We start from the raw sequence: 25216 nt of genomic DNA on the forward strand, positions 1-25216 counted from the left end.
ATCGTGTAGTTCACTATAGTAAAGCAAAAAAAAATTATGAAGATCAATTTATTATAAAAAAGATCGATTTTTATTAGGTAGAATTGATGCTTAACATTAAAATTATTTGTTTTCTTTATGTTTACCCATTAATACAGGATAAATAAATAAAAATTCTAATAACTACAAAAATAAGGTTTTAGTAATAAAAACCCATGAAAACTTGTTTTTGGTTTTTGTGTTAATGGATTTAAAAAAAAACAAAAACCAAAAACTAATCCAAAACCTAAAAACAATCAACTTCTAAACATTACCATTTTCCAACAAAGTTTAGGGAAAATGCGACAAAATTTTCATATACAGTACTTTTTCTTCATATTTGTATACTATTGAATTTTATTCATTCCTTTCGTTTTTGTTATGCAAATTACTCCAGTTTCTGTTAATTTAACCCTCAACATTATGTAATAAAAATCTTCTAAACTTGTTTATGGAGTATTTACCTTTTTCTTTTGCGCACATAATTATTTTTGTTTATGTTGTTCTTTTAAGTCCAATATCATATCATATCATATCAGGGTACCTATGGTACGTTATCATCAGAGATTTTAAGATTCATGAAAAGTTGCGACAAGCCATATAATTTGTAATACAAGATTCTCCTCGCATTCCTTAATTGCATAAAATTTTAAATAAACCGTGCACTGGCCAATGTTACTACCGTAGGTACTCATCGAGGGACAGTTGACCACATAACAAGCAATGAGCAAAGTGTCAGATGATGAAGAAAAAGAGTGTAACAACGATAAATAATTTACGATTATTACTTACTAGGTGACCGGCCCGCACCCTGTGCAGGCATAAGAACATGACCGGTCCGCACCCTGTGTTCTCTCTCGGTCTGCACCTCACGAGAGGGAACACAATAACGTTAGTATAAAGAGGCATATATTGTGTGTATGTATAATTGCAACGTCACAAAATATTTTGTGTGTTTACGAAGATACTTTCATTCAAAAAATGGAATAAAAAGTGTATAGTTTTAGAAGTAACAGATTTTATATTATCATTAATTAGAATTATATTGTATATGTGTCGTAATTTTTTATTTTAGGTGAATAATATTATTTTTCCATAAATAATAAACAAACATTTATGTAGATATATTAAAAGAAAATATAATAAAAATCGAAATATTATCCATAAATAATATAAATTATGAAGTACATTTCTCGATAAAGAAAGCAAATTCAATTAGAAACCTACAAAAAATTATATCTACCAAGCTCTTCTTCTGCATGCAGATGAAGCAAACATCAATAAGTTAAACAATTCTTCCATATTTGGAAAACATATATATATATATATATATATATATATATATATATATATATATAACAATGACAAATTAAATGGTAGAGTATGTAAACACATGTTTTCTACCAGCGTGAGTTAGAACACCGCCGTGTTTAAGAATCATAAGGGCCTCTACATGTCTTTATTCTTCGCCTTCACCATCCCACTTCAGCGGCTTCAGTTGAAGCTTCCTGTATATCCCTGAGAAATTTCCTCCCTGCGCCATTCCAAAAGGTTCTCTGCTGTGAGAAAATGACCTCATGAATTAAATAAAAAATGCATAAAGCTAGCTTACTTATAAGATAGTATATTCAACAAAAAAATGATATAAGATAGTATTACTAAATGATACTATGTAATACTTTCCCGGATAATATTCAATAAAGAGAGAGAAGGTACTAAAGAACCTCTTCAAGAACTGCTTTAACTTGGCGAAGCTTCTCAGCATGTTCAATCAAGGTTTTCTGGATCACTATCACTCTCCCGACCTGGTCTACATATCAAAAAAGGAAGACCATATTGTCGTTACCAGTATTCAACACATGGAAAAAATAGACCAGACATATTTTTTGGAGACAAGACACAAATAGTTGAGTTCAAGGTTCTAAAGATGAGGAGCCTTTGCGTCTAAACACATTTTTCATAGCACGCAAGCATCATTGTCGTAATACCTTAATAGTATGAGAGGAGAGATTTGTGAATAATACTTTAAAGAATGAAAAGAGAATGTTTGTATTTTAAGACCTTGGGTGTCTCCTATATATATACAGTCGATTTATTCTCATATTAATGATTTTAATATTTTGCACAATAAATAATAAAATCGTTTAAAGAAAGATATTAAATGTGTATTGTCAAAAAATGATTTGCATATGATATGATTTTAACTTGCGCAAGTAATCCATATTAAAAAGGTAAGTTATTAAAAACAAAAAACCTAATTAAAAACATTAAAATATTTTGTAAGCAATATAATAAATATGATATCAACATGCGCAAGTTTACCGTTTGAATAATAAGGAAAGTTTTTAATATTTGTCTTAATTCTAAATCTTGCCCAAGGGTAAACTAAATCGATAAAATTTAATGATTTCAACTTGCGCAAGTAATCCATATTGTGAATAAGTGATTTACATATTTAATGATTTCAACTTGCGCAAGTAATCTATATTAGAAAGGTAAGTTATTAAAAACAAATTTTGTCAATAAGTTATTTGCATATTTAATGATTTCAACTTGCGCAAGTAATCCATATTAGAAAGGTAAGTTATTAAAAACAAACAACCTAATTAGTAGGGGTGGGCACTTTACCCGATATCCGAAGTGGCACCCGAACCCGATCCGAAAAACCCGAAATGAAATCAGAACCGAAGTAGCAAAATACCCGAACAGGTATTGAATAAGGAGAGATTGGATACCCGAACCCGAACGGATAATACCTGAACCCGAATGGATATCCGAAGATAACCGAACATATGTATAATTAACCTTATATTTCTAGTTTACATCTCTCATTTTATATAAAATATTTATATTGATACTACACATACTTTAAGTTCATATGATATACATACAATTACGAAAAAATTGATTTGTTACTCACTTAAGATGCATGTCAAGTTTTTTATTTAAAAATTAACAAAAAGTTACATCCGAAATTTAAAAAAAATAACTAAATTAATGCCTTTTTAGTTTTAAAATGTTATGTCCAAATCTATTAACTATTCAATCTATTAAAAATAAAAAATTAGTTAACTGAAAGTTATATATTTAAATATAAGAAACTTGAGAAATGAAAATTTTAATTTTTTTTTTCAAAATCTAAATATCCGAACCAAATCCGAAATAACCGAATCCGAACTAAAAATACCCGAACCCGAACCGAAGTACAGAAATACCCGAACGGGTTCTACACCTCTATACTGAAATACCCGAAAATCCGAAATACCTGATCCGAACCCGAACGGGTACCCAAGGCTAAACTAAATCGATAATTATTATCCCCTAGCTATATATGGGCTTAACGAAATCGACAATAGTTTTGGGCTTGTCTACATAAGCGATTGATTAAAATAAATGAAAAAGAAAAATTCAGAAAAACCAGCCAATAGAATTATAACGTTTTTCCTGAGAAACTCTATATGAGTGTCACCTCAGCAGAAATCACTAAAGTGACTTCTCTTTTAATGTATAGGAGGATTAGGGATGATTAAGATGCATGGTTTAGGATAGTAAAGATCCGGTAAAAGTCTGACATATATTCTTATGCTAGGAAGATAGTAAATCCAGTAAAAAACAGGAAAAAGGCTTTGTCAAAAATGCAGAAACAAAAGAAAATAGGCAATGCAGAGTGGAAAACATAAAAACGAAACCAAAAGCTCTTGGTCTAGTGGTAATGGAACTCCAGCTGGAGTGCCCGCTCTGGGTTTGAGTCGCCTTGGCCACTTTCCCGCCTATAACCGTGTGTGCCCGGATAAAAGGCCTCGTGGAGATTAGTCTGGGCTTACCGTCTGGGATTCTGGGATCCCCCACAGATATCAAAAAAAGAAAAAAAAAACGAAATGTAGATAATACTGACTGAGCTGAGAGTAGGGATGTTTGTCTATGGTCGGCCATGTCCGAATTATTATAGGTTATTATGGACACACCCATATTAAACCAAATTTAAATAGGTTTAAAACTTTAAATGGACTAGTCCAATTGGGCTCATGGACAAAACCGGGCAAGACCATCTCGACATTGGGCATTCTAAATAGCTAAAATATCTAGGTTTAGAAAATTAAGAAAAAAAATTACAATTTTAATTTGTCTTACCAAAATTATAAAATCGAGTTTTCGCCAAAACCGAAAATCATATTTTCCCGTAAAAATTGTATTTTCTCCATCAAAACCATAAAATCGTGTTTTTCGCTAAAACTGCAAAATCACAATTTTCCGTTAAAATTACATTTTCTCGGTCAAAACCGCAAAAACACGTTTTCCGGAAACCGAAAGTCATATTTTCACCAAAATCACAAAAAATCTCAAAATCAAATTTTCTCATAAAAATTCAAATTGCAAAATAATAAAATTTAATTCTATAATATATATTTCTATCTTTTACAATAAAAATTAAGTTATTTATACTAAATGGACGTCTAGATCCTATAGATAACCCAACTTATCATGGGTTTTTTTGGGTATGATCTTATTTGGACATAGTTTTATTTGGGTGCTGTCCAGCAAAAAGACACATCCAAATAGGCCCAACCCGCCCATTTGACATCTCTAGCTGAGAATGAAGCTGGGAGAAGCGGCTACATGGACAGGGTCCCGGCGACGTAACGAAGTGCATATTCACGAGCACTCATCCCAGAAGCCATCTCACTAATCTCAGGTGGTAAAAGGGTGACAGAAACTATCCATCCTCCCACATCACTTCCGTTGAGTGCCAATGCCTTCTCTGTTGCCCCTTCTCCGCTGAGAGTCACAGTAGTACATCTATTTATCAATCATGGAAAAAAAACAAACAAATTGTTAGCATATTTTTAAATTTTATAAAACTAGAGTAAAGAAAGCTGAAAACAAACCTGTCGGTAATTGCATTAGTGACCGGGTGTCTCGGCACCTGAATGGTCTCCACGAAACCACAAGACTGAAAGTGCTTCTCCAAACAGCTAACAAGGTCAAGAGCATCAAGCGAAGTGTCATATCCTGAAACGCTAAAACTAACCTTGTTTTGGAGACACAGGTAGTAAGCTTCGATACTATCAACCAAGCCATTATCACCACCCGGAGTCATCTCAGTCACCAGGATACTCCGGCCTGTTAGAAATCAAGAATAAATTTAACCATGTACGTGCTCAGATACAATTAACCAAAAGACAGGCTTGGACGTACCGATCTCCTCGACTTCAGGAGGAGCAATTTCTGTAGACACAGGGACGAAGGCTTCCTTCACTGCATAGTAAGCTTTTGTGGGAGTTCCAAGTTGATGAGGCTGGACGTCAATAGTGACCAACACAACTGGATTGAGAACATAGCTGCAGCTGCAGTAGTAAAAGTAAAACGAAAAAATCAGACCCGTCAACAGAACATAAAGAGTGCTAATATGATTATGAATGAGCTAGATGAAACTAACCTCCTAAAGATAGAAGCGTGAACAGCCAAATCATTTTCTCTGAGGTTGGGGCATGTGCTGTACCAACCGACCACATCCTCCTTGTCTGAAAAAGAGTTTTCCTTTTTGTCAAAAACATGATCATAATATATATAATCAAAGCTACAGGTTTCTGACAAGTACCATTAAGGCCCTTGAACATGCGCAACATGTACTCATGGTGGTCGCGATCAAAAGACCAGATACTTGGGTCTTTGCCATCCTCCTCGAAGGGCACTACAAAACAATATACCAAACGTCAAACAAGTCATATGAAAGCAACAGTGTCTAGAGATATGCAAACTCAAATACAACCTAAAAATTTATTTATTTTTTTTGTCCCTTAACCCTAAATTGCTGTCATACATATATATACATCTCGCAAATACGCATAAAACACCAACGACGATAGGGAGATGAGGCGAACCTGCGTAGCTGTTGGTGACACCAACGATACCACGGGAGCTTCTACTGCCGAGAAGAACACCGACAACACGCTTTCCCGAGTCCTTAGCGATCATGCGGTTGTGATTGTCGACGATATTGCGCAAGACGAGTGGATGAACGACCACTTTCTCGATCCTACTTGCTGATTGCGTCGTCGTCATTAGTAGTAACTCGATTTCTCTGGGGAACTTCCGACCAACTTTGCTTTTTCAACTACTTCTACTCTTTCTCTCGTGCTTTTATCTCTCTTTTATGGGCCGCACTTGTAGTACATTAATAAGCTTCTTAGAGCACCATTAACTGGGGTACTTAATAGTTTTTGGATTTAACAAAAAAAGAAAATCTCCTATATATTAATTTATGGATTTAACCAAAAAAGAGAATCTCTTATATATTAAAAGAGAATCATTACAACATATTTTTGTAGGCACATGTCATCACCACAATCATTCTTAGAATCCTTAGAAAAATATGTTGGTCCATATAAATATATAATAAGTTTTTTATTAAATTAACCATAAATTAATCATAAATGTTCTTTATTGTTTCCTTAAATAAAAATCACGGAATTACCTAATGTAGCTAAAGTATATATGACAATTAATGATTTTGAATAATAAAGATTTGATAAAAATCAGTCTATTCTCTATCCTTTTTAATTTATTTTAAAATAAATTAAACAACCACATTAACTATATAATAAAAATCTAGATTTTTTCGTATATGTTATATTTTGAATTCTAAAAAACGAATATAAATGACTAAAGTTGTTAAAAAATTCACACTGAAATTTTTGTGATCCATGGTTTAAAATTTATGTTATAACAAGATATAAATAATTACGAAATTACATAAGTAGAAAGTCTCATTTAATAAATATTATATATATTCATATTAATATTTTTTTAATAAATTATATACCATATAAAATATATAAGTATTTTAATTTCGAATTTGATTTGAAATTTTTTGATAAACATTTTGAACAATTATTGACAACTTAATATTTAGATTTTAAACTTTGCATTGAATGTTTTTAAAATTATAAATTACTAAAACTATTAAACATCCCATAAAATTTTTTATTGTTATCATTGATTTAAAATTTTTGTTATAAAGAAATACAAACGATCAAAAATAATATGAGTATAAAATATTTTTTAACAGATGTCAATATCAAAAAATGTACTATATATCTACGTTAATATCATTTAAACTTAATTTTATAACATATAAAATAGAAAAAAGTGTTTGTTTGGATAAATAAAATTTATTTAAGTATTAGTACCAATTTAATTATATACGTAATAGTTACTAAATTTTTAATTACTCAATATATATTTATTATTTCATAATATGTAAAAAATATATAATACTTAAAAATAATTTATATATAATATTCATCCCGCGCAAGGTGCAGATCTTAACCTAGTACCATAATAAAATAAGAAGTGCTACTTGAGGGGTGCTTAATTAAGCTGTTGAAGAAGTGGTGCTTGAGGGGTGCTTAATCATTTATTAGTAAAAAACTGATTAAACAACCCATTAGAGGTGCTAGGGGTGGGCACTTTATCCGATATCCGAAGTGGCATCCGAACCCGATCCGAAAAACCCGAACCAAAATCCAAACTGAAGTAGCAAAATACCCGAACGGGTATTGAATACGGAGAAATTAGATACCCGAATCCGAACGGATAATACCCGAACCCGAATGGATATCCAAAGATAACCGAACATATGTATAATTAACCTTATATTTCTAGTTTATATCTCTCATTTTATATAAAATATTTATATTGATATTACACATACTTTAAGTTCATATGATATACATATAATTACGGAAAAAATGATTTGCTACTCACTTAAAATGCATGTCAAGTTTTTTATTTCAAAAATTAACAAAAAGTTACATCCAAATTTTTTTAAAAAATAACTAAATTAATGTCTTTTTAGTTTTAATAGGTTATGTCCAAATCTATTAACCATTCAATCTAGTAAAAATAAAAAAAATTAGTTAACTGAAAGTTATATTTTTAAATACAAGAAACTTGAGAAATGAAAATTTTAATTTTTTTTTCAAAATCTAAATATCCGAACCCTATCCGAAATAACCGAATCCGAACTAAAAATACCCGAACCCGACCCGAAGTACAGAAATACCCGAACGGATTCTACACATCTTACCGAAATACCCGAAAATCCAAAATACCCGACCCGAACGGGTACCCGAACGCCCACCCTTAAGAGGTGCTATGGTAAAAAATGTTCTTATATCTTCTCAGTCACTTTGACATATTTAACCGAACCAATTTAATAAAATCTAAAGGCTCAATCTTATATTTATCTAATTGAGAACCAATTTTAGAACTTAAATCTTATCATTTTGTTTAAAAGGTAATAAAATAGGTAGTCAAAATGTGTTCTTTGAATCATACGAAACTAACAGAGGAGCTCGCCTTATAGTTGCTACTGCGTTAATGGACTTCAGTTTTCAATCTTATGTTGCTAGAGGTGCACCAAGGTGGTGTTCTCAAGTCTTTTGATGGCTATATATATTACCTTGTTTCATCGGTTGGTTTATCATTGTATGTTGTAAAGTTTTTAGATGTATGAAAGCAATATGTTAGATGGCAAAAAAAAAAAAAGGTAGTCAAAATGAATTATTATTTTTATTCAGACGTGACCCTAATCAGACGGAAAATGATAAACTAACAATTTACGAAAGTGGACCTTAAAGCGGTTTTGAACGCAAAAGGAAAAGAACAACAGACCATTATCACACACTACAATAACCAAGGAGAAAAAAATGAGAAACTAGCCTAACAAAAATATTAGAGGCCGAGCGAAACGAGAATCTAAGAACATGATCAACTAATTGTTGGATCAATAATCTTAGAAGAGAAATCTGAGCAAACCGGGAACGAAGCCATCGCTGCCAAAAATAGAAAGTTCTGATACGGATTCGTGTTGTAACACACAGTACCGTCCCGGTAAATTTGGTGGTCTAAAGCATATTTTTATACAATATCATATATTTATACAATATAAATCTATATATATGTATTATATTTTCTATTTGAAATGTAAAATGATAGAGTAGGTTATTTATGTCAGATTAATATCAGATAATTAGTAGATAATTTAGTAAAATAAAAACCACGAGTTTGTTTGAACTATTATTATTTGTAATCTTAAGTAACACAAAAAAATAGAAACACATATAACAAATAAATTATTTCAACTAAAAGAGGTTGTTTTCAGAAGAAAAAAATCCAAACTAAAAGAAGAACGCACATGTAAAAAAAAAAAGAGAAGAAAACATTACAAGTCAACATAAACCATAACGTTGAAGGTGCAAACTCCAACTCAAATAAAAAGTGAAAATAATGTTCTTAACCACTTGACCATAATCATTTTTCAAAAAATGTGACCTCTAAAATTGTAAGAAAATTTGTGGCCTAAAGCTCTTGTCTCACTGGCCTTATAGCAGGGACGGCCGGCCCTGGTAACACATGCATATAATCTAAAATACACATGCATAATATGAGAAAACTCTGAATTCTTTAGTATGTAACATTTGATATGAATAGTCTTTAAAAGAATGACATGAGTTTTAGACATTTTACACTATATGTAGTCTTTTAAATCCTAAGTTTGAAAAATCTTTATTTTTTATCCTCAATAACTCACCTTTCAAATCATTAGAAGACAAAGCAGTCAGAGCATGCTAAATGCTAAATGCTAAATGAAACATTTTCCACATACCCCTAATTTTTTTGAAAAAATTATATACAAATAGATTTCAAAAAAAAATAGGCCTCTAAATTTGTGAATTTTTTCACATGCCCCAAAAACTACATGTTTGATCATCTCAGACGTTGAGTAGCTGTGTTGTTAAATGAACTTGTTGGTCGATTACTTAAGAAACTCCTTTCCATTGATTTCTTTCTCTCCTATAAATTGTTAGAGGATCCAACCCTGATTGTGTATTCAAATAGATCCATATCCGTTAGTTGAATACAGTAAAATCCTTAATAACTCACATAGTATCTCTATACAGAATACACATATTTCTATATTCTTAGTGGAAATATTATGTTAGTTTGCAATGGAAACACAGATGTTTCAGATTTAGTTTTATAGTACATTTTAAATAGAGCAGCGTTCTTTGTAAAAAAAAAATTATGTTAGTTTGATTATTTCTGTCAAAACCAGAATAAATGTTGTCTTTGCCGACCTAACTGGACCACAACCAAACAACAAAAGAGAAAACTACAAAATAGAGGAGAGCAAACATAATCACTCTCTTTATTTTAGTGTAAATATTATCATCTAAAACCGATAGAGAGGTTTACTTTTATATTATGATGCATATATCTACTGGAAGATGTTGTACGGCCACGATTATAACTTTTTGATGAGTTATACTACACCATAACCCTAATCTTGCCCCGTTGATGCGAGCAGTTTCATGGCTATTGGTTGCAGTGGAAAACATCCGGCTGCGTTTTAATGGAGGTCGAAGAGTTTTGTTAGTTGACGTTCTCATCTCAATCTCTCTTGTGGGTGTTCTGATTGCCGCCTATTGCTTGTGATGTAGGAAAACTATAGTGGCATTTGAATTTCTTGTGTTTCTAATCGTTAGTGGTACATATTTTGTTGACTCTTTTATTGACCTTGTAGTATTTTTCTTTGGACGCAGCAGGTTCTATAGATTCTTGATGATAAGTTCCAAACTCAAAGCCAAAAAGGCGAGTCCAGCTTACCGTCCTAAAGAAAGAGTCGACGCTCATGAAGTCATGAGTCTTAATTTTTGAAATGGTGATGATGCTAGTGACTGGAGGCTAAGAAATGAGAATCGAGAAAAAAAATATGTAGAGTCATGTTTTTGGTACTCTGGCTTTATATGCTGGCAACTTGCAAGTACGGTCTAATCTATGTTTCTTGCATGTAATTCCTGATGAAAGATTATCTTTTTTTTTTTGACAAAGATGGAAGATTATCTTATACCAACACGCGCAAATTTTATTTTGGTTACAATCCATAATTGTTTTTAGCTACATCTTTTTTTGCTAATCGTAGAACTATAGTTTTGTATGTTGATATTATTTGGCCAGAGATAAATAAAAACTACACTTGATTATTGTAGTTAATATTTAACCTAGTAATTTGTGTTATTGTTGCCGATGTATCCATCACATGTATTCAAATTCATCAAACACATATGTTATTGTTGACACCACTAAACTACTCGCGTGTGTTTAGACTGTATAATATAAGAGTTATACAGATAGACCGTATATATTTCGAGATTGAATTCTAGTTACGATACTGGTTATTATGTATATATAATGCGTGTAGTGACGATTAAAACCGTTGTTAGTTGCTTGATTCCTATGTAGTGGTTTAGTGGCTATTAAAATTCGAATTTGTGTTGATAATTTATACTTGTTGAACTACCGTCACTGATATGTCACGTAAGTGCAATCAAATATCTTTTCGGCTTGGAATGTCGCTATATTATTTGATTTAACAAATGAGAAATCATATTTGGTTAACTCAGCTACACATAAAACATATATACGCAATAAAATAAAGATCTTTAACTAGTCTTACATTTACATAACAGAATAAGAAAATCTTTAAACTAAACATATTGGTTAATTGGCGCATTTTATCATCGAATCAAAGAGATTTAGAGCAACTCCAATGGTGTTATCACCATTGGAATCCTTAGCATTAAAATAATATTTTTTTTAAATAGTTAAGGACTCTAAGCATTAATGTAGGTCCAACGGTGTTATCCGAAATGGAGTCCTTAGAATTTTTTTTTTTTTTAATTTGAATCTTCGAAATATTTAAATTTTATTTAATATTAAATAAAAATTTTCATTTATTGAAAGACTAAATGTAAACATACAATAACTAAACATCTTCATCATTACCAAACGTGTTCCAAATATTTTGAATCAAATCATATTTCAATTGTGCATGTATGTGCGGGTCACGAACACGCCGCCGTATGTCAAGCATAGTACGGAGATTTGAAGTCGTGGGAGAAAATGACATATCCACCTGTGAACTTCTACTCGAGGCTCCTTCTTCAAACTCTGATGTATCATACTGAGTGTATCCATTGCGTTCATTTTCTACTATCATATTGTGTAGTATGATACATGTTCGCATTACTATCCCTATTTGTGTCTTATCCCACAAAATAGCCGGGTTTTTCACTATTGCAAATCGAGCTTGCAATACTCCAAAGGCACGCTCCACATCTTTTCTGGTTGATTCCTGAACTTTTGCAAATAACTCGGCTTCAGGCCCTTGAGGGTTTGATATAGATTGGATAAATGTTGACCATTTTGGATATATGCCATCTGTGAGGTAGTACGCCAAATCGTACTGGTATCCGTTGACCACATATTGTACCCTTGGAGCTCGACCTTGTAAAATATCATCAAAAACAGGAGACCGATCGAGAACGTTAATATCGTTTAATGTACCTGGAGGACCAAAAAAAGCATGCCATATCCAAAGATCTTGTGAAGCTACGGCCTCCAAGACAATTGTTGGCTTTCATGACCCACGTGTGTACTGTCCTTTCCAGGCGGTTGGGCAATTTTTCCACTCCCAATGCATGCAGTCGATGCTTCCTTTCAAGGCCTTTTTGTTCGTTACTAACTATTGGGTCTTTGCTCGTGTTGAGCCAAGCACCAATGAGGATTATATCCTCCTTTGGTGACCATTTTCTCCTCTCTTTGACCGTAGCCTCATCGGAACATTGGCTGGCTACCCCTTGGCTGCTAACGCACGGAGGTTCCGATGAGTCAAGGTCAATAACCCCTTGGCTCGCTAAAAGGTTAATAAAACTTGTGGAGGAGTTTGCCATTTAGGAAGAAGACTATGTTTTACTGGACTCTAAGCAAAGGGAGTGGCTCTAAATAGGGAATTTTTTACGAAAATGAATTTACTTCTAGTAGGAAACTGTCTTCTCATTACAGCTAAAGACACTTAAATGAAGCTTTCCCCCGAAATAAGCAGTTAGGCACAATTAAAGACGGGTTTACTTTTCATTTATAACATATCAAATCACTTTCGAAATCACAACAAAAAGTTATACTAGTTTGAACTATAAAGTTGAACTATAAAGTTTCAACTATAAAGTTCAACTATAAAGTTTTAAAAACTATCTACCTAGAGTTTTAAAAACTATCTAGCTAAACTATCTAGCTAAAGTTACGCAAATACGTTTACACACTAACCTTCGAATGGCTGCTCTCAAGTTCATTCAGACGCAATTGCAGCATCTTCACCTGCTCCTGAACATATATCAGACAAACCAATCTTTTTGTTACACAGGTTGCGTTACAAACCAGCACAAACATGTTACAATTTATATTTCCACTCACCTTAAGCGCCTCGCATTCTCTCTTCAGCTTTTCCTGCTCGTTGAATACTTTTTTGAACCTCTCAACCTCTTTTTGCATACCCGTAACCCATGGTTGCCTGAAATGCATCCCGTCATTCTGCCAAAATATAATTACCATTATCAAACTGCACATTCATTTCAAAGAAGAAGAAATTTAGTAAGAGAGAAAACTTAATACCTCGAACTGACAGCAGATGAAGTATCTCTTCCCAGGGAGGTAGTCATATGTGTCGTCTTCATCAACGACTTCCTTCGTCAGTGCTCCACAGGGGCAGAATTGAGGAATACCTTGTTGCGCATCTGAAACGGCATGAAGCATGTTGTAGTAATCTTTGCGGGCTTTCATATCTCTTAATTCTTCCTCCATTTCAACACCTGCAACAACAAAAACTAATCGATTTAGAAACCTATACCCAAGACTTAAATCGATAAAGAACTCAATCCACTCCTTAATAACTCTATCCCGACCCTTAATAACGACGAAAACAACAAATAACCGACGCGCGATGAACAAATCCAGACGAAAACCCTAATTCGAAAAAATCCCCAACTCAATTTGAGAACCGAAATCGATTAAAACCCCTCGATAGAACCCTAATACCAGATGAATCAACATGCAACAACTCCAAATGCAAAAAAAAAAACGTGAAAGCTCCGATTTACCTTCACCCTTTTCCAGTCGCCGAATCGCCTTTGATATCGCGAGAGCTCCTTTTTTTTCGTGATCGAGAAACCAAATGATTCTTTTTCCCGCACGCGAAACACACCCCTTCCGCTAGCCTATCACTTGATGCCACGCACTTAAGGATTAACCCTTAAACCTCCTTTCCTAAGGACTCTTTCTTAACTAAAGTAAAAATATAACGATTATTATATTAGGTTTTGCCTAAGAATTCGCGCTAAGATAATGGTCATTTCGACCGTTGCGGATGGTCTTATATTAGTTTTTTAAACAGTCACGATCATGTATAATTATGTCACTGATATGTAAGTGTAAACCGACATAACTTCTGTTTTTTTTATAATTTTTAATGTTCTTACACCGGTTAGTGATTGAGCAAAAACTTTTATTTGTTGAGGAAGTTTTAACATAAAATTGGACACATTAAAGATTCAATAGCTCACTTGTGTGTGTGTTGTAAAAACATAACTAGTATTAGGTGGCTATATAGTATACATTAGTTAACCACATGTATAAAATTCTAGGTGAAGTCCAACTCTTGTTTAAAAGAACAAAAGAAAAGAAGTCTAACTCTCTAGCTAATATTCGAGTACTTTTGTTTCATATAGTTGATTTCTTCTTGTTGTCGCATGCATCTAAATTGGTCTTGTTGGGTCTAAAAAGTATCTTAAATTGGAAATAATATAATTATTTTTGTAAAGCATATAACTGAATATAAAAATTTAGGTATCAGCGAACCTTCTCTCACCATATTGCCTTCGGTAGTTACAAATAAATAATTTAATAACTAGATTTCGATCCGCGCTTAAAAACGCGGGTTTATTTTTGAAATTTCAAAAATTTTATTTGATTATGTATTTACATATGAATGTAACAAAAAATATACTATTTTTGTGCATATTATTTAATATTTTAATTTTTAGAGAGGTACATATAAGGTTTGGTTTATAGACGGATTAAATTATAAAGAACATGCATTGTATTTACTTTATGCACTTGCAATATATTTTAGTCAACGGTAATGAAATTGGGTCATCTTTTGCTATTTCTATAAAAATTATGTGATTCAGTTACGTTTTAACGAAATTGTATATTTTTTACCTAAACTCTTGTGGATATGCTATCTTTGAAACTCAAGAAATGAGCGATATAAGTTGGTATTATATTCTTCTTGCTCTCTTTCTTGCTCATCAGAATAATAGACCTATTTCTCTAAACTTGCATTATTAATTTATTAGTAGATATGTTTAATGTGTATCTTAAATGTCTCTTCTTGCAACCGAAAAAAGTCAAAATCCTAAGCACCTTGATGATTTTCTCGTTTTATTTCACTTCTTGATGAACCTCTCTGCACAAACAGCTTTTCACTTATGTTGTTTTTACTAATAAAAACAGAGTAAATCTATAACAATGAACTTGCGTTGTTTCCTTCTCTCTCTTGAAACCACTAATAAAAAAGGAAAAAACAATGAAATTTACCTAACAGTATTCACGCATTAACTTATATCATTTGTGATTTGTCCTAACTGAAAGCTATCAAATTTTTGCAGTCATGGTGTTGCTAAATCAAGTTGAGTTGTATTGTTTCAAATAGATTTGTCGCTATGGTGAGAAAAGTTTATGCGTAATGAAAATCATATAGTATTATAGTCAATAATTTCAGAATATTCTTGAGCACAAAAATATTTGCATATCTTCATAATCTAAGTGTTACCCATCTAGCCAAAAGCGTTTATAAATGTACAAAAACATTTATTAGTATGGAACAATATCCCGGATATATATAATTAATTTCTATATCTTCCAAAACATATAAAACATGCAATCAAATACCCGTTTTCAGCAAAAAACAGAAAAAAACATCAAAAATAAACGGGTATATTCTCTTGCTTTTATTAGTATTGTTATATTTTGATATATAATGTTAGAAATAAAATTGGACAGATTATATTTGAATTCAATGTTATTGACATAACGGGTTACAATCTCAACTAAATCATGTCGTAATCTTAGCTAATAATTATATGTTTATATTTTTCAGTTGAAATATCTCTGAATTTGATTTTAGATACCACTAGATTTCGACCCGCACAGAGGTGTTTATTTTCATTTTATATGCATAAATATTTTTTACATCATTTAAGGTATATATATTTATTTAACAAATTAATATATGCATTAAAAACATATTAAATATTATTTTTGTATTAAAATTATATTCAATTTTGACCCACCGATCTTGAAAACTAAGTTTTCTATTAGCAATATTTTTACATTTATTTATTTCAGATAATATATTATTATATATACAAAATTCTAAGATATGTCGATTTTTATACATGTATTATATAGTTTTTTAATGTTAAGTCGTTATATCGTCGTATTATATTTTAAGCATAAATATTTTATACTTATAAAAACTGTTTTTACAATTTCATCAATTTAATATAATGTTATCATATTTAGTTCAATATAATAATCTCATTTAATATGAACTATTATTATTATAAAATGATAAAAAGGTAATTTTTTATTTTACAAATTATTACTATATATATATATTAATGCATAATAATATTTGTTGCTAATTACGAAATTAGTTGAAATATTTACATAAAATTTTTGAAAATTATGATAATGCTATAATATTTTCAAAAGATTTGTTAAAAAAAATTATACATATATATATATTTTTAAAATAAAAAGATATCTTGCATAAATGATTTGTATTATTAACTTTGATGAAATACATGTTAATTTATATACGTGTATTATATAGTTTTCTAATATTAACACATGTTACCTACATATTACCTTTCGAATATAAATACTTACAAAAAATAAAATATATAAATTTGACAATTTAAAATAATTTAATCATATTTAGCACAATATAATAATTAATAATTTATCTTAAAATGATTGATTATGATTATGTAATTGATAAAATGGTAGAATTTATATTTTTAATATTATAAAATATATAAATGTATAATAATATTTTATAACTAATTTCAAAATTAATGAAAATATTTACATATAATTTTTGAAAATTAAGATCTTGTTAAAATCTTTTAAACAGACTTGTTAGAACTTTTAAAATATATATTTATATTTAAAATGAAAATATATCAAAAGATATTGTGATTAACGTAGTTCAAAGATTCTATATATTATTAGTCCTAATAAAATATATTTAATAAAAAAATTAAAGAATGGTCCAAATTATAAAACAATACATGAAAGAATTCATTATTTCTATTTTAATAGATAATATAGACTATAATTAGAAATTTTAAGAAAATAGTATACAAATTTTTTTTTATAATAAAATCTCGACTAATATTAATTTCTAATAATATTAGAGTACTAATCACGAAATTAGTCAATGATTCATTTTATAATAATATTTAAAATATCTAATAAGATTTTGTAGATTTTTTTCTCAACATATTTTTATAATTAAAAAATAAGACAATTTTATAGGTGAGTTGTTATATATGTCATTTATTTAAGATGTGATATCTTAATGATGTCATAATGTTAATTAGAATTAAATGAAATATAATTTTCTAGGGAAGATCCATTTTAAAAAAATCACACATTAAGAGAAGTTGTGACTTCTGTTTTAATATAATAGATATAAAGTTTAAATTATTACCTAAAAGCTGTTCGGTAACTAAATCTGTAAATGACCGATTCAAGATATATAGATATCAATTAGATTTGATAATATTGTAGTTTAATAACCGGTAGTAGTTCATGAATTAGGATTTTGTGGTATATGTATTAGTTTGATATCAATATATATTATAGTTAAAAGTTTCAAATAATAATGGTATATGAGATTTAATAGTTTTTTAAAAAAATATTTATTTTAACAAAAACACACTTTAGCATAAAAATATGTTCATTCCCTTTATGAGCTACTTTTCATAAATAATCATTTTTTCATTCTTTTACTCAAAATTATGTTGCAAATCGATGTCAAAAAAAAAATATGTTGCAAATGAAAAACAAATGATCGATTGTGCTAGTTAAATAATAGTATAAGACTAATATTAGTTGTATGTTAAAAATGATTAGTTGTATACAGATACATGTATTGTAGTTCAAACTGTGAATAACCATTTGTGCATGATTTAATTATTATTTTGACTAATGGATACAATACAAACCATTTTGAACTCACGTTACGGAAAGAATTATAAATGTTATATTAGAAAGTATATGACGATGATCATAGATAATAGATTAAGTAAATAACTAATAGGTCTAACAACCTTGTATAAGTAGATTTTTTAGGAGTTCTTCCCTTTTAATAGTATTGATTAGATTTTGATCCGCGCTTAAAAGCGCGGGTTTGTTTTGAAATTAAATAAAATTTTAATGAATTTCTAAATAAAATAAAACATTGATCTGATAACATTTATTGGAGAATGAATCGTACCAAACTGAAAAAATGAAACCAACATTAAAATGAATTTCATAAATAGCCAAGCAGATTCTTTATCTTTGAAATCAATACTATGTGGATTAAAATTCTAAATAAAAAAAGAATTGTTTCAATAATTTATTTACAAATTGTATATATAATATATCCCCAATAAAGTACAATATATTCTAACAATCGACTTTTTTAAAAATGAATTCGAAATCAATAAAAGTGTTAATCAAGTAAATGAATATAATTAGCATATCGATAATATATTCTCTTTTGTTTTTCAAACTGATTGTTACAATCTACGCAATATCAGCATTGATTTTAACAACCAAAATTTCAGTATTTATTTGAATGAAACGTTTCCAATATATTTTCTATTGTTTCCAATGCCTATACTATTGTTAATGAACAAAAATCAGTTTTTCTTTTAATAAAAATATAGAAATTGACTTACAATACATGTTAGTTTCATTTAATGTTGTAATGAATTACCCATATTTAAACGTTAAACCTTTAATATTGCTACAACCCGTGGTTGGGATTAATAAGTGATGTATTGATAAGAATGTGTTTTAATAAAATGAAGTGTATCATGTGGTCTAATATTTTCGTGTACCAAATGATGCGGTCTAATAAATAAAGTATATATGTGGTATAATCAAATCGTGAACAAAAAGATATGGGTCTAACACATAAAAATATTGACTGAATGATCGTTAGAGAAATATAAGGTAACTAATTGTTAGTTGAATTTTAAGGTAAGACCAAAATATAATTAATTAATGAAAGGGTCTAAACAACCTTTTTAAGTAGATTTATTAAAGCTCCTTCCCTTTTAATAGTATTGATAATTGAAATAAAAATCTAATAAATTATGCAGAAATTGTCGAGAAATTGTTTTTTATAAGCATTTATAAATTATGCAGAAACCTTCACCATATATAGGATGTTATCGGAAGACAATATAGAAGGTGTTGGGAAAGAAAGAAAAGATAATATTGAGTTTCAATAACGTGGGATTTGTAAAGAGAATATTAATTTTTTTTTATTTGTGACTATTAAATAATTATTTTATCACATAGAGATTATTATTTATATTTTTTTATTTTTTGTAAATGATAAATAATTATAGTCATTTAATAATTTATTTGAAAATAAATATAAAATACAATTTTTTTTTAATTATGTGAAAATAAATTTAAAATATAAATAATACAATATATCTTTATTTAATTACAAATTTTATGACAATTGAATTATATTATTAAATGAAACATATTAAAATATATATTTTAAAACATATTAAAATAGATATTTTAAAATATCTAAATTTGGTGTAATACTATTCACATCACACCAAATTTGGTGGGATGGTATCTATTTTGATGCTTTGTTGAAGATGGAATTACACCAAATTTGGTGTTTGGGTGTCTTGTTAGAGATGACCTAAGTACTCTGAACATCTGTCCATTCAACGCCAAAATATACTGTTTTTTCGTCCATATATATTTCCATGTTTAATTTTCATGTTTTTAGCACCTATAAATATCTTCTTTTTCCAATTACATCAGTAGCAAAATATGAACAATCAATTGTTTCATTTGGAAAATTGTTCCTAAATTTTACCCCCCAAAAAAAATTGTTCTTAAACGTCACTTGAGAGATAAAGTTAGACGACTGAACCTTTCTACTGACTAAACAGATTAAAAACAATAATAGTATTAGTTTAAGATCCGCACAATTGCGCGGGGTGAATGTTATATAAAAATAATTTCTATATATTATCATTTATTTGTATTTATTTACATATTATGTATATAATTAAATTAGAGTAAACACATAAATCAAAACAATACATCTTGTTTATTTACGATATTTTTGGTAAATGAATAAAAACAATCATTTTATTTATTTTATATGGTATATAACTAAATTTTAATGACATGGACATATATATAGTATATTTTAATATAAATATTTATTATCGAGAATTCATACTCATATGATAAACACAAAATTTCTTGCGATTTTTTTAATGCAAAATTTCAAAATTAAAATATTAAGTTTACAATATTTTTTCAATACAAATTTAGAAATGATCATATTTAAGTATTTTTCTATGTTCTATAGTTTAATTTTAAACTATATTAATATATAATATGAATGTCTAGTAAATGAGACTTCATATTCATACGCTTTATAATCATTTGTATTTTGTTATTATCAAAAAGTTAAACCATTGATCACACTATTTTAGTGTGAGATATTTAACGTTTTAGTAATTTATAGTTGTTTTAAAAATTTAAAATATAACATATAAGATTTTTTTATTATATGATTAATGTGGATGTTTAATATCTTTTAATAATATAAAATTAAACAAAAAATAAGTTAAGATACAAAAATTGTTATCAAATATTTATTATTCATAATCATTAATCTCTATAATATTATTTGAGAAGTCACTTTCTTAGGTGTCGCGATCATGTTAACTCTCACGGTGGTTGATTACTATGATACTCCTAATGAAATAAAAAAGTACATTTAAATATTATTCTTTACTTTTAAAAAAAATTCCAAATAACAATATAAATAAAAAGGAAATTTTACAAAGTTTTAAAAATAATTTAAAAACGAAAAATATATGTATATATAATATGATTTCATAAAAAAAGAAAATTTCAGAAAATAGTAATAGTCCATTTAAAAGATATCTTTAAGTAAATCTTCTTAGATGAAAAGAATACATTTGTATATAGTGTGATTTCATAAAAAAAAAATTTCACAAATGATCTTGATATTAGAAAAAGAAACATTTATCTTTTAAAACATAATTTTACACAATACAAATATATATTTTCAAAGTAATTGAATTTATATATTTTTTTTCTTAGATGATTACACAAAATAATTAAGTAACGTAAACGTATATAGGTTTAATTGACAAAAATAATTTATTATTATTATTATAGAAATATTTTTTGTTTTTTCATATATTTAGTTTACTATAATATCTTACAATTACATGAAAATAAATAAATTTTATTTTACTTATATAATATAATTTATAAAATACAATCACATTTTTACTGCATATTTTAAGAGATATTGAAAAAATAAAAATATAAATTAGCAATAAAAATATTAACAAATGAACATATTATCAACTAATCCAACTTATATCTAAAATCATAGATGTAACTAAAATAAAAATGTATAATTTATTAGCAACTAACCTAACTTATATATAAACTCTTAGATGTAACTACAATAAGAATGTATAATTTATTTATTTTGTTTGTATAATAATAAAAAATTTTATATAATAATAATTTTTTTTATATTATAAATTTAAATTATATGATGACTTAAAACATATTAACAAATGGAAAATATAATATTAACTCACTGTTACAATTTAGATCTTTTGTAAAATTTATATATATGCATGAGACTTTAGAATATTATCATTATATTAATTTATGTAATTTGGAATCATGCATTTTAGTATATTTTTTATTTCATTATAATCACAGTATATTTTAAATTATACATAATCTTAATAAAATATACTTACGTATTTAAGACAACAAACAACCTAAAATGCAAATTTAAAAATTAATCAAAAATTAATATATTTACAAAAAAAAAATATTATAGTTGAATTCAAATAAATAGACAGAATCCAATATGTCCAAATGACAACTAAATCGACCGTAAAAACAACAAAGCCGATTAGATATAAATATTTAATTAAAGTAATATGATATAACTAATATAAATTATACATACAAATTATAAATTAATTTAAAATTTAAAATAAATATCAATTAGTTATTATATTATATTTATTTTATAAATATTTATGTCTGTGCATGAGCACGGGAAAATCACCTAGTTGTCATATATACGTTAATCATATTAGGTAATTCTGTAACTTTTATTTAAAAAAAGTGTGAGAATATTCTTTTGTATACTATTTATCAATTTAATAGTTAGTTTAATAGAAAATATAATATAAGTTAAGATGAACCAACCTATTTTTTCAAGAATTTTAAATTTCATTCTCATGGTGACACGTGGCTACAAAACAATGTTGTAATGTTTCTCAATTAATATATAAGAGATATTTAATATTTTCTTATAATATATTTTCCATTATAGAAAAGGTAACTAAGCTAAATCTAATTTATGGAATATATCCATTTTGGGTTAGTTGATAACTTGAGATAGTTTTTAACTTCTTATGTATTGGCTTAATTATATAGTCTAAATAAAATTAATTCTATAAAGTCTCAAAAAAAAAATCAGTCTAGTTAATTCCTTAAAACCTCAATAAATAAATTTATAAAGTTTAATAAATTAATGTTCACTAGTATTTTTTTGCATCAAAGTTAACAACACAAACACAGAGGAATAAACAAGAGAGAAGATTAATTTTAACTTGGAGCCTCTGAGAAACCAAAGCTTAACTCTGATTCGTCAGAGCGAATCCAAAGAGAAACGCGAAGAACAGAAACAGCTCTGATGATGATTTCTCCACAAAGCTTTTAACTTTGATTAATTTTTTCTCTCTTTACATCCAATCTCGTAAGCTCTTTCTTCCATCTCTTTATGTTTGTTGCGATTAATATAATAATTAATCTCTTAATTACCAACCAAACCCCCTTTGGTTCTGTCTTCTTTGAGCAGATGGATTCATGAACAGATCGAGATCGAAGATTTCATCTTCTTTTTCCCCCCTTTTCGTGAAATTGGGTTGGAATCTGGAGATCTCGAAAGCTGGCAACTTTCCTTGTTCTCGATGACTGATTTGATTAGGTCAATTGGGTTGAATCTGCAATCTGAATCCATTTCGCATCTGGGTTTTGTGAATTAGATTCGAAAGTCCAAGACTTTCTAATCTGAAGACATGTTGGAGAATCGATCACCAGATTCGTGTTTGAGTTTCTCAAGCTCTCGTGTCTCTTACAAGCTCAGCAATGGCAAAAGAGCTTTGGAGGCTGTTGGTGGTGAGATTAGACCGACCAAGTCACTTAAACTAATGGGTTTTTGTATTACTTATGATAGCGATTCTTCTGACTATTCATTGAGCGGTGATGGGTCTCAAGACCAATCTGATTCTAATAACAACGGTGGTGATTCATCTGATTCACATTCTCTTTTCAACGAGATTGGTCGAGACAGTTCTATAGACTGTCTCCTCCGTTGTTCCAGGTCTGACTACGGCTCCATCGCTTCCCTGAATAGGAACTTCCGTTCTCTGGTGAAGAGTGGAGATATCTATAAACTAAGGAAACAAAACGGGTTCGTGGAGCATTGGGTTTACTTCTCGTGCCAGCTCTTGGAATGGGTTGCGTTTGATCCCGTGGAGAGGAAGTGGATGCAGCTGCCAACGATGCCTTCTAGTGTCACCTTCATGTGTGCGGACAAGGAGTCTCTAGCTGTCGGCACTGACCTCCTCGTCTTGGGGAAAGACGGTTTCTCTTCTCATGTTATATATAGATACAGCCTTCTCACTAACTCTTGGTCTTCTGGTATGGAGATGAACTCTCCGAGGTGTTTGTTTGGATCAGCGAGTCTCGGAGAGATTGCTATTTTCGCCCGTGGGTGTGACTCTCAGGGGAAGATTCTTGATTTCGCTGAGATGTATAACTCTGAGCTTCAAACGTGGGTGAGTCTTCCGAGGATGAACAAGCCGAGGAAGATGTGTTCAGGTGTTTTCATGGACGGGAAGTTCTACGTCATTGGTGGTATAGGCGGTGCTGAGTCCAAGGCCTTGACGTGTGGGGAAGAGTATGATTTAGAGACCAAGAAATGGACTCCAATCCCTGACTTGTCGCCTCCGAGAAGCCGTGCTGAGCAAGATGGTAATGGTATGCCACCGGCAGCTGAAGCACCGCCTCTTGTTGCGGTTGTGGATAATCAGTTGTATGCTGCTGATCACGCGGATATGGAGGTGAGGAAGTGTGATAAGGAGAAGAAGAAATGGTTAACTATTGGGAGATTGCCTGAGAGAGCAGGCTCGGTTAACGGATGGGGGCTTGCTTTTAGAGCTTGTGGGGAGAGGTTGATTGTTATAGGTGGACCTAAGTACTCAGGAGGTGGGTTTATAGAGCTGAACTCTTGGGTGCCGAGGGACGGTAGTCCACCGCAGTGGACATTGCTCGATAGGAAACATTCTCCTAACTTTGTGTACAATTGCGCGGTGATGGGTTGCTGAAACAACATTCATTTGAAGACCCTCCAGATTCTTGTTGATGGGTTTTTAGCTCACAAGTCAAAGACTTCACCTTTATGCTGCTGCTTCTTCATCAGCTTCCATATTTGTTTTTCTTACAAAAAAAAAAATCAGTTTGAATACAATCATTTCTGTATTGTTAGAGACCAGAAAGGGTCCCAAAAAGAAAACTGAAACAGGTTATATAATAAGTTGGTTAAAAGTTGAAGCTGTTTTAGAGTTTGCCAAATCTGGTTAACATTGTTGTATGTGTTTTAAAAATGTTTATTTTCTAATAATCCAAGTTACTTATGTTTGTAGCATCTTTTGGTCTTTGTTCACAGTTTTGCTTTTATGTTGTGCTTTAGTTTTCTCTTTAATTTTTTTTTTAACAAATCGAAATCGTTAGAATCACTTTATGACGACAAATTAAAAAAGTGTTACACTTTTGTTTTGTTGTTGGGGTAAGGAGGGGTGATGGTAAATGGATGTGTCCTTTAAGATATCTCAATCTG

At 29.7% G+C, this 25216-nt stretch overlaps 2 protein-coding genes across 3 annotated transcripts; one reads left to right on the forward strand and one right to left on the reverse strand.

Moving 5' to 3' along the window:
- Positions 1 to 4377: 4377 nt before the first annotated feature.
- LOC106395149 (26S proteasome non-ATPase regulatory subunit 7 homolog A) lies at positions 4378 to 6198 on the reverse strand. Of its 2 annotated transcripts, XM_013835669.3 has the most exons (7): positions 5901 to 6198; positions 5618 to 5710; positions 5456 to 5540; positions 5215 to 5363; positions 5048 to 5139; positions 4905 to 4969; positions 4378 to 4815 (listed from the first exon to the last, which is right to left on the reverse strand). In XM_013835669.3, the coding sequence occupies exons 1-7, from the start codon at positions 6079 to 6081 to the stop codon at positions 4632 to 4634; spliced, it is 849 nt and encodes a 282-aa protein (XP_013691123.1). In that variant the 5' UTR covers positions 6082 to 6198; the 3' UTR covers positions 4378 to 4631. The 2 variants fall into 2 exon arrangements, with proteins under 2 accessions (XP_013691123.1, XP_013691121.1); XM_013835667.3 differs by having other exon boundaries at positions 4905 to 5139; positions 5901 to 6194.
- A 16668-nt stretch (positions 6199 to 22866) lies between these two features.
- LOC106391279 (F-box/kelch-repeat protein SKIP11) lies at positions 22867 to 25024 on the forward strand. Its single transcript, XM_013831892.3, has 2 exons — positions 22867 to 23071; positions 23174 to 25024. The coding sequence occupies exon 2, from the start codon at positions 23394 to 23396 to the stop codon at positions 24702 to 24704; it is 1311 nt and encodes a 436-aa protein (XP_013687346.1). The 5' UTR covers positions 22867 to 23071; positions 23174 to 23393; the 3' UTR covers positions 24705 to 25024.
- The last annotated feature ends 192 nt before the right edge of the window (positions 25025 to 25216 follow it).

This window comes from Brassica napus, chromosome A9 (genome assembly GCF_020379485.1).
Source record: "Brassica napus cultivar Da-Ae chromosome A9, Da-Ae, whole genome shotgun sequence".
Classification (NCBI taxonomy): Eukaryota; Viridiplantae; Streptophyta; class Magnoliopsida; order Brassicales; family Brassicaceae; genus Brassica; species Brassica napus.

What these genes read in the sequence shown, in the direction of transcription:
- LOC106395149 (XM_013835667.3), bottom strand. Translation starts at nt 6,081, where the DNA reads ATGACGACGACGCAATCAGCAAGTAGGATCGAGAAAGTGGTCGTTCAT. An exon ending in TGTCACCAACAGCTACGCAG is followed by an intron (nt 5,711 to 5,900) that starts GTTCGCCTCATC and finishes ATTGTTTTGTAG; the next exon opens with TGCCCTTCGAGGAGGATGGC. An exon ending in TCCTGAAGTCGAGGAGATCG is followed by an intron (nt 5,140 to 5,214) that starts GTACGTCCAAGC and finishes GATTTCTAACAG; the next exon opens with GCCGGAGTATCCTGGTGACT.
- LOC106391279 (XM_013831892.3), top strand. Translation starts at nt 23,394, where the DNA reads ATGTTGGAGAATCGATCACCAGATTCGTGTTTGAGTTTCTCAAGCTCT.